This window comes from Cuculus canorus, chromosome 4, assembly GCF_017976375.1.
Source record: "Cuculus canorus isolate bCucCan1 chromosome 4, bCucCan1.pri, whole genome shotgun sequence".
Taxonomy (NCBI): domain Eukaryota; kingdom Metazoa; phylum Chordata; class Aves; order Cuculiformes; family Cuculidae; genus Cuculus; species Cuculus canorus.
Genome location: NC_071404.1, coordinates 19,426,935 through 19,437,618, shown reverse-complemented (window position 1 = coordinate 19,437,618; position 10,684 = coordinate 19,426,935). Strand labels below are relative to the sequence as shown.

General features: G+C 40.8%; 1 protein-coding gene across 5 annotated transcripts in view; it reads left to right on the top strand.

Moving 5' to 3' along the window:
- Nucleotides 1-1,014: 1,014 nt before the first annotated feature.
- KCNIP4 (potassium voltage-gated channel interacting protein 4) overlaps nt 1,015-10,684 on the top strand; it is a 422,577-nt gene continuing 412,907 nt past the window's right edge. The window contains exon 1 of one of the 5 annotated variants that reach the window (XM_054065855.1): nt 1,015-1,150. In XM_054065855.1, coding sequence (XP_053921830.1) covers nt 1,090-1,150 — 61 coding nt within the window. In that variant the 5' untranslated portion in view covers nt 1,015-1,089. The remainder of the gene's footprint in view (nt 1,151-10,684) is intronic. The other 4 variants (XM_054065846.1, XM_054065847.1, XM_054065850.1 and 1 more) reach the window with 4 other exon arrangements.

The following is a 10,684-nucleotide window of genomic DNA, read 5'->3' as shown; positions in this document are numbered from 1 at the left end:
TTCTGCTCTCACTATGTGGTTTCCTAGAATTCCATATCATAGAATCATAGAACAGTTCTGGCTGGAAGAGACGTTCAAGATCATCCAGTTCCAGCCCTCCTGAGTGTGTGCATTGGGAATAACAAAAAAGACACAAACATTCAGGACAATATGCAGGTACTGTAAGGTATGATCAGCACTCCTGATAAAAAGCATCATAGTAGTACTCAGTATTGCTAGCAGAATGATGCCACACACTAATACCATTAGACTATGTTGATAATGCTACATAGAATCATAGAATGATCTGGGTTGGAGGGGATCTTAAAGATCATCTATTTCCAACTCCCCTGCCATGGGCAGGGACATCCCACTGGATCAGGCTGCCCAAGGCCCCATCCAACCTGGTCTTGAACACCTCCAGGGATGGGGCAGCCACAGCTTCCCTGGGCAACCTGTGCCAGTGCCTCACCACTCTCATGGTGAAGTTCTTCCTTATGTCTAGTCTAAATCTGCCCCTCCAGTTTATACCCATTACCCCGGGTCATATCACTACAAGCCTTTGTAAACAGTCCCTCTCCAGCTTTCTTGTAGCCCATTTCAGGTGCTGGAAGGTCGCTATAAGGTCTCCTCGGGGCCTTCTCTTCCCCAGGCTGAACAACCCCAACTCCCTCAGCCTGTCCTGGAAGGTGCTCCATCACCACATCCTATACTACAATTCACCATAACTTGACGAAGGGTAGTGTTCAGTACCAAAGTTATGGGCGTGATACCTCACGCCCTTCTTCCCCCTCCGAGCCGATGCCGGCGCTCTCGCCCCGGGACCGGTTCCACAGAGCCGCCGGGGCTCCCCAGCCGCCCCCAGCCCGGCGAGGGACCCGCTGCTCCGCGCCCCGGGCCGGCGGCTGCGGCACCACCTGTGCGCGCTCCCCCACGGCATCCCCGGGGGCGGCGCAGGTCCCCGCCCCGGCCGGGAGGGGGTCTCGGCGGCCGCAGCCCGCCCCGCTCCGCCGCGGGGGCCGTGGGAGGCGCTGTCACCGAGGCGGAGCCCCGCTCCGCTCCGCCGCGCCCCGCTCCGCTCCGGCCCCGCGCTGCCCCGCGCCGCCCGGCATGAACGCCAGGAGGGTGGAGAGCATCTCGGCGCGGCTGGAGGAGGCCGGCTCCACCGGCGGTAGGACGCGGGGCTGCTCCGCGGAGTTATTGCGGGGTCCTCCCTGGCAACTTGTCGGAGCGGGGGGCGGCTGCCTGCTGGCGGGGGGCTCGGAGCGAGGGGGGCGCGGCGGTGGGGGCAGTGCGCGAGTGCTTCGTGCTGGGGGTCTCGGGCTGGGAAACGTACGGGGCTTCGCGAAACCCCGCTGTGAGGTGCTTGCTGTGACCTAACTGGTACTTTTGCCTTCGCTGAAATGACCCGGGGCTCGGTGTGAACCTCCCGAGGGCATCACACCCATCCCCTCTGGTTACTGACTGCCAGGAGGCTGTTTGCATCAGTCCCGCTTACACCTCCTGCATCAGTCCCGCTTACATCTCCTGCATCAGTCCCACTTGTACCTCCTTGCTTTGATCTCCTGATGCCCAGGTAACAACTATTTAGTGGAGACCAGCTTCTTCTGGTAAGCCAGAGGCTACCTGGTGTGTTGCTTTTCTCTGCATTGCAATTTGCGGTTGCATATTCACCTGAGAAAAGTTACGAAATAACTTGCCTTTTAGAGAGGAGAAAAGCATGCTTTGCTATTCTCTTCTGTGGCTGTGACTCCTGGAGTGTTATTTCTCCCAGCATCTGTAGGAAACAGAGCTATTTAGAAATGAAGCTGCTTGGGTGCAGTCTGTAACACGTTATTGATGAGGAAAGTGCCTGGTTCAAGGTAAGATGGTTAGGCAGAGGGTTGTTGGACAGTTAATGAAAAACTTGGCAAAATAGCCAATCAAAACTAAGGGAAGGTTGTTTTCTAGGAAAAGATGGAAATTGCATTTCCTACTGCGTTGCTAGATTTCTCACAAACTGTGATGCCAGTGTAGACTAACAGCCTTGCCGTGAAGTTGCTTGAAAGATGCAGTGGAGTCCCACCCTTTGCTTGATTTCTGATACTTCAGAATAGTCTTTTTGCTTGCTAGAAGAGGCTCACAGCCACGTGTCCTCTGTTGGATGCTACTTGTTTTTTTCTTTTTTTCTTTATGTCCAAGCTTTTCTTAGGTGTTAGGGATTGTAGCCCTTCAGATAGGATACTTGTTGATTTGCTTTGGGGATAGAGACCTTTTGTAATTGAGTATGCGTTTAGTTTTAGGCTATCAGCTCAATTGTTTAACCCATCTTTGCATTTCTTCAAAGCTTCAGAAAAAAAAATATGTTCTTAAAGTCATTATGGTTACCCAATAAAGGACTCGTCGACCAAAGTGATGTTGTGATACTTCTCGCTGCTTTTCAGATCCTAGCCCCGGAGCTATAATAAAGGCTTTTCCCACCACATACCACTGTCAGCCTTGCAGCTCCAGCCTGTTACAGATCTGAAAGTCAGCCTGTTTATCTATGATACATATATCATCAGTGACAAACACTGGGCAGGCTCGTAGCTACACCTGTGCAACATATAGGACTATTCTGGCTAAATAAAACTAAGGTCATAATTTAGACACAGTGGATTTGCACAGCTGCTATTGAGGAATAATTTGGTTTATGGATCATTACTATAGATGTTGAAGCATAAGAAGAGTTTGCAGCTTAACGTTTCATCTTATAGGTACCGTTAGCAGTAATGGGAAGGTGTCTGTACAAAAACTAAGAAAATACAATATGAATCCATATCATTCAAATGATATTTTTACAGGAAATGTTTTCAGTTGAACTGTATATTAGATATGTGTTCCATTTTTTTCTCTTGATATGCGTGCATTCTAGCTTTTTGAAATGAATGATGGCTTTAATTCACTTTAAGCTTGTAATGGTAGTGAGATATACTTTGACTGTTTCAGAATAAAAAGCAAAATCTAACTGAAAAATGAGTTACTCAGGGGAAAAAACATCTCTCAAAAATATGTTCTTATGCCAGAAATATAGAATGGAAATATAAAAATGACAGTGCTAAAAGAAAATACCTTCTTCATTTTGGAGATTGACATATGTTACAGCGCCACTCAACATACATGCCATCACTGACTTGATGTTTGTTTAAGCAGGCATCTAGCTTCACTGCTCTGGGCTTTCTCCTTAGGTGAGAGAGCACATGTATGTTCATCTTCCCGAAATTTTGGCTCTGTTTCATCTAAACTTCCTTTTTTGCCCTTCTCTTCCCTAGCTGTCTCCCTCCAGACTCCCAAGCTCATTTTCTTTTTCAGTACCATCAGCATGTCTGAATGTACCTGCCTGTTCATTACCTTGTGAGAAAGCATTTGGCAGATTTGTTCTAAGTATTTCTTTTCAAATATGAACAATGGTCTAAACATTACTTATTTTTAAATGGTAATGCCTGCTGTCGGGATTTGATTGCGGTGCATGAAAATCAGAAAATGAGTTAAGCACAAGTGCACCTCCTTCTCCACTCAGTTCTTCTAAGTGATATAAAGCTCAAGAATTATACTAGCAGATTAAATGATGAAAATTATTAATGACAAAGGAATCATTTTGTACCTTTTAACAGGTAATGACCCTTGAGCTGCTCTTCCCCTTACATTTACTGTATTACAACTTGCAGGTCATCTTTTACATTCAAGGTAATGTCAGTTGGAGCAGCATTGAAGACTTGTTGAAGGAACAAAATACTTCTTCTCCTACATATTAAGCCCTTGTAAGGATGGACTGTTTCATCCCTCTGCCCCATGAAACAATCTTTATAAATGTCTTATGTAAGAGGAAGCTGTATTTGTGCTAGTAAAAGCCGAAACTCATCTGCTACCTGATAAAGGCGTGAAGGGTTCCTGCTGTCCGGAACACAGATATGTTGTAGGAGCCACTGTCAGGTAGAAATGCTGCTTCCAAATGCCACACATTTCTGTGAAGTTGCAAATACACAAGGGAAGGAATAAATTAAATGGACTCATGTTCTAATCAAACAGGTATCTTTATAATGCATATGCAAAAAGATGCAAATATTTTAAGCTTAAAATATACAGCCTGCTTCTGTAGGATGGAGGAAACTGACATTTAGGGAAAACTGATTGTGGTGTAAGCCTCTGTGTACAATTTGTTCTCTGCCTCAATCTCCAATTCCTCTATCTGTTGAGCACATGAAGCAGTAATTATATGCAAAATTCTAGTATAGCGAGTCATATTTGATATAAATGCTGAAAATACAGCAGCTCCCCTCCAATATCAATTTAATACATTTTGCACAAAACAACAGCTTTCTTTTTCATTATTCTGTGTTTCAAATTTGCTACCAGTGCTCAGAGAGTTGATACAAAGAACCAAACACCTGGACAAGTTTCAGGTATATTGGGTTTAGAGAACTGACTCTTTCCATGTGTTTTTAGACTTTATGCAGTATGCAGGGGCAGATATGGTATGTAGCAGTTGAGGTAGTCATAAGAGAGGTAGCTAGCGTGTGTCATGGAAAGCTTTTACGATATATCAGATAAGCACTTAGGACTCATGTTTTGCATTGAAGCTGCATATTTGATCTATGTAACATTCAGCTGTAATCTATTCCATCTCAACCACTCAGTTTGCCATTGTGATTTATTCGGAATCTTTGGCACTTGAAAAAGCCAGTAGCTAAAAATATAACACCACCTTGATTGCTTCACTATTTCACAGATATGTGCATTCCTGCCCGGCTGTCCTACTATCTGTCTTCCCACAATTCTACTTACCCTGTCTTTCTTGCAACTACTGAAATAGGGTGTACTAGAAATCTTGCTTGCCAAACGAACACTGGCCATTTATTGTCTCCTATTAGCAGAGGCCATTACTCCCATTTGAGATGAGAGAGAAAATGTTGGCAAAAGGTTGTGGGCTGGGCCAGGAGCCAAGTCCGGTTTTCAGTAGTGGCAGTCAATACAATCTCAATGAAGTAAGAGACTCTAATTTATTAGCACACATTATTAATTAAAGGCTTGGGCCTATTCTGGGGCATAAGGAGTGCAGATTAGAAAACCTTCTTTGGAGCACAGGGTGGCAGCACGAACAGGAGATAGTTAATAGTGAGGTTAAAGGGCTACTTTGGACTTTATCTCTCCATAATGTTTGGCCTGAACTATAATGTGTGATTGTGTCAGAAGTAAGTGGACAAAAGGTTGATATACATGTTAGTTTTTGGTAGTAGTCCCTTCAGAATTCTCTTTTTTCTGGCAAGATTTTTGCTTGCTGTTACTTTGGTGGCTAGGCAGTATTAGGCCCAGTTTTCCCATGAGTACGCTGCATGGAATGTGGAAGTGAAAATGTATGGAATGTATTTTTTTTGAGTCTATGGAACTATGGAAAGCATGCAATTCAGTTATTTTGTGATGTTCTTAATAATTATGTTTGTAATTGTATTACGGGAATCTTAGGGTCATATAGATCATGGTTTTTTTAATTTACTCTTTGTTTTCTATTCTCACACTCTATAGACAATTTTTGTGCTATTGCCTTCATGCATGCATCAGCAGAAGAGGTTGGGCTCCAGACTTGCTGCTATGAATTTGGGAGGTCTGTAGACAACTATAAACTGGCAGCAGTTTAAATGTGTGGTTGGTGAAAGTATACTGAATCCATTCACCTCTAAGAATAAACTCAAACACAGAATAAAGGTTGTAGATCTGAACACATACTGCATTTATTTCTGGTAGCCTAGCAGAGACTTGATGTGATATTAAAAGGATGTTTCTGTCAGAGGTCTGAAAATTAATATAGTGTTGCTCTTTTGCATTGTTTTTCATGTATACAGACATTTCCTTGGAGCTACAGTTTACACTTGTGATCTCCTGTTGTATGTTTATAATTAATGCTGCAGCAACACATACAGCGGTGTGAACATAAGAGACTCTTCTGTGTCCACTGGAGAAACAAACTACAGGTGGAAGGACTGATAATAGGGAATATTTAACTATAAATATTTTGCCCTGTTAAGAACAATGATTCATGTTTAAATATTTGGATTTTATTATAGAAGAAAATTTCTTTATTTGTAGGCCAGATATTTCCACCAAATAAAGAGTAAACCCAGAAGCTTCCCTGAGCACAGTGAAGTGTCTGGCACTGTACAGCACCTTATATCAGTACGCTATAAAATGACCAAGTGGTGACAACACAGAAATGGTTATACAAAGTTAAAGGCTTTGAATGTCCTAAGACATCGACTGCAGGGTGGTTGCTCTACTTCATGCAGTCAATACGAAAGGATTTGCTATTTCATTGATAGGAAAAAAAGACCAATTTTACTGATACATTGTCTTGAAATTCTCACAATTCGTGAAATCCTAACGATTTTCAGCTATTGCCTTTTTTGAGTATCACTATAGTCATTAAGCTTTAGCATAACAAATCTTTTTATTATAAGAGTAAAAGTTTACTTTTGTTAAACATCCAGAAGAAACATTCAGGATTTATTAGAAAGGCAAGCAGAGCCATAAAACATGATAATGGGTCTGATTCTTCACAGATAGTCATTTGCCTATCATGGCTGTTTCTGTAAACCCTTTGATACCTATAGGAATAATTGCAATGAATAGGGTTTTTTGCCCTAATTGTGAAAAATCGGGAGAAGACTAAATTTGGAACTGAAACACAGATGAAGTTTTTGTGATTCCACATAAAGGAAGGAAAATGCTATGCTGGAAATACTTAGCATAGTTAAGATTTTATTGCTCTGATATATCTTGAAAAACAGTCAAACGACCAAAACCTTTTATTGAACCTGTCGTCTATATGCTTTACAGTAAAATGAACATCGCATCTAGACTCTCCTTCTCCAGTCTCAATATCTTCATGACACAATAACTGGGGGACTTGCCTCATTTGTGCACCTGGCTGATGTTGCCAAAGGTGCACTTGCTCACTGGGCATTGCAATAATCTATTCTGGCTATTTTTCCATGCTGTGTAAGGACTGCAGTGAGAAATGCTGAAGCTAGTCATGCTAGCACTTTGCTAGCTGAAGACTGCTTGGGTCAGATAGCTAACGTGCTTTTTTGGTAAGAAATTGTACTGTCTGTACGCTCTCACAGAAATATTTCTGGTAATATGTAGTGATATATTTCCAAATCCTTGCACAGTTTTATTAAGTAGAGGAGAAAAAATACGATTCACATGAAATCATTGAGTCACTGCAGACATGGAGTCTACGATATTGACAAATATCCCTGTTTGTGTATAGAAAGCAATAATACTGATTTTTAAAAATTTGTTTTGTTGATTGTTCTCCAAAACTGTCTTCAGTTGCTTAAGAGTTGCTTTGTATTTTCTGTTCTTTGCAGGTATTATCACAAGTATTAATCATTAGAGTGTGGTTTAATCAGTGTTCAAGAACATGTGGAAAAGTTTTCAAAATGTGCATAATTGTCATTTTTAAAATTAAATGTAGTTATTTGACTTAGAACTTTTAATGATATTACAGCATATGTTAAAATAAAGACATATTGAAATATAACATTGCGCCAAACAAAAGATGAACATAATATGATGAAAAGATCTGTCCTAAATGTAGAATATCCTAAATGCATGCAGTAAGTTAGAATGGAAGAAAAGAATGGTTTGTTTGTTTGTTTTTAATTTTTAATATACTGACCTGATGCAATTTGAAATTATAGTCTTTTCAAAGTCACACTCTATGTAACATCTGCCAGAGGCAGGCATTATTGCAACTGAACAGGGAGATTTGGAATTTTGTAGTATGTAGAGATGACTCTGTACATGCTAAGTACCATAAATTAACAATCCATGATCACATTTTCAAAGTGAAACAGTACTACTGTAATGCTTTGTTTCGCGTGAATGTTACTGCTCATAGTTTCGAAGAACATGCTGGAAAAGATTGATGTTTGTTTGAGACAGTTTGTTTTAGAGCATGTCAAAGCGTGTTGTCTCAACCACTCCAGGGTATTTTGCAGGAGCAAGTGCCCTCTCCCTGTCCAGGCGCTGAGGTGGGCAAGGGAAAGCCCCTGCACACGCACACAGTTACCACCAGTGCTGCCTGTGCTGTGTATGTGGTTTCCCAATGTGGATAGATATTGGGAGAAAGGAAACCAGGCAGTGGGATTGCAGTCCCTGACTGAGCAGTTAAAGGAAAGTAGGGGCAGATGATCAAGAAATGCCTTCCTGTGTGTGTCATTGGTGGTATCTGAGCAAGCAGACTCTGGGATCTGCTGTTCTATTATATTTAACTGGAGATAAATGAATCCTGTTTACTGTAAAATAAATAGGGGGAAAATCCTTAAAGAATACTCTTTTGAAGCAATATAAAAGATGTATACCAAGCACATCCAGCCATAGAGTCAGGTTTTGCTTCGTTGTGTGCTGGTAACAATATGATAGGTGTTTCCTCTGATCACCATAGTTCTTGAGTTTTGACAATGCAGCTGGTTTTAACCAGGCGATACCTAGATGTCCTTAATCATTCTGACTATTGACTTATATTCCACTGCTCAGTAAGTTAATGGTACCCTACATATCTAATGATTCACTCCTTTATTCTAGTCTATTCTATGTATCCTTTTCTACTTAGATTTATGGGCATCTGAGGTTATTTTGTTGTGTTCCAAGATGAAACGTTATAAAAAGTATCACTTGTTGTAATGCTGTCTATAGAGAAAGATAAATCTAGTCTGTTTCTCTGCAGTGCTGTGTGCTGGCAGCATCCACCTGTTGGTAACTGAAACAAGCACACGGTGAAGCTCATAGTTATGCTTGGGAAGATGCTGTAGTTGAATACATACACACGCTAATTATTAGGTGCTGCCTTGATTTCTGCATGACCAGGATCTGCAATCTACCCAATCTAGAATACCTAACAAAAAAATATGCTAGAACAAAGTAGATACACCTGCAAGTTGTGAGAGTGCGCAGTATGATTAAGGTACAGAGAATTTCATGCTACTGTTCCAGTAACTAGGTCTACTTTATATACTGTCTCATTCGTCAGTCTTTATGTTGTGTAGAGGTGGGTTTTTCCTGTTTTGCTTTTTTGGGATATTGTGCAATATCTTCCCAGCCTACTGTCCAGAATTGGAAAAATGAGAGAGCTACCACTGTGCTGGAACCTATGAACCCACTTCATTGTTTGCTTCTAAGCCGGTGCTGTCAGTCGGTCTCTGAAGGACTACGTATTTGTTTCCTTGCCTGGAAAACAGGAGAAGGGAGGTCAAATACCAAGATTGGTTTGGTAATTTTTTTTATTTTTTTTTTTTTTGAGATTTAAACCTGGAGCTCTTTCAAGCTATGGCTCTCCACTACTTGCCACTTGGAAGGTGCGCAGGAACCCCTCAGCTAAACAAGCACTTTCTCACCTTCTTGCATAACGTTTAGTTCAGAGTGATGATATTTTTGTTTATGCACTTGTTTCTAGGCTGGTTGATTGTCATTCAAAGGAGGGGAGTGGAATTGTCTCCAGTGGAATTGGTGGGCCCCTAATATATGTTTTATAAAACCAAATTCCAATAGAGCCTGGAGGGGAAATAGTATGTAGAGGTTAAGGTGAGGAGGGAACACATGTGACTGAGGGTATGAAGTGACATAGCTCTTTACGTGGCACACTTGCCATCAAGTTTCCCTGTAGTACTTTAAATCTTTAATAAACATTTGAGCTACCAGGATTTAAAATTATACAGATGTATACTTTCCTTAATTATTTAGCTTGCAAGGTTGTACAGCATTAAGGCATTATTTAGACTCATAAAATATTTGCTTCAGTTGTGCCTATTGTTTGCATTCAGCTAATTTTCTTATACTGATAGGATAAAAATTCTATATTCCAATATAGACTTATAGAGATCACTTGTTTAGTAAAGACTTTAAGTCACCCCAGAATTCTTGAGAATCAGTAACTTTTTTCAAGTTGCAGTGCTGTTTGTGTAGATGATATATCATCCATTTTGCAGGAGTAGCATTACAAGAAATGTGTGTGTTCAATAGTAAACATTTGATTAATTGGATAAACTGATACAGTTTTCTTGTTACAGTAACACTAAACCAAGGGTTTGTGTTCCCAGAAGAGTGAGTATTGATTAAATGCACCTTGCACTGAAGCAATTAATATAGATCTTCTTGATCCCTAAGCAGATGCATGTTTCATTATGATTAAAAGGCCTGATCTTACAACGGTTGCAGTACACTGTAGTGTTTAAAACTGAGAATCATCCTTTTATCCTTAAGAAATATACTTGGTCATAAGTGTTTGAACAGTTGTCATTAGTCCTACAGATTCTGAAGCTTCTTGCAGAGAAAGGAAGGAATAAAGCTTTTCTCTCTTCCCGCATAGTCTGTAATCTCACAGAAGAAAAATATAGGCTGTGGCTTTAGAGGGTATCCAACTACATTGACAATACAGCTTGTAATGCTCATGTCATCTTGTAATGCTAATATAATCTGAAAGAATATCAGAAACTAAAAGAGATAGCAAGAGGGTCTGTTTCCTTGCTCAGAATGCTGGCCAGTGTTTCCACTTCAAACAACCAAAATGGAACTTTTTTATGAGTCAGTTAATTATTTGGTTTCTGGGAAACAAAACTTCTTCAAGGAATGCTGAGATTTTTGTGTAATATTGTCATTTGAGAAACTTGTATTCTAAGGAAAAAAACAC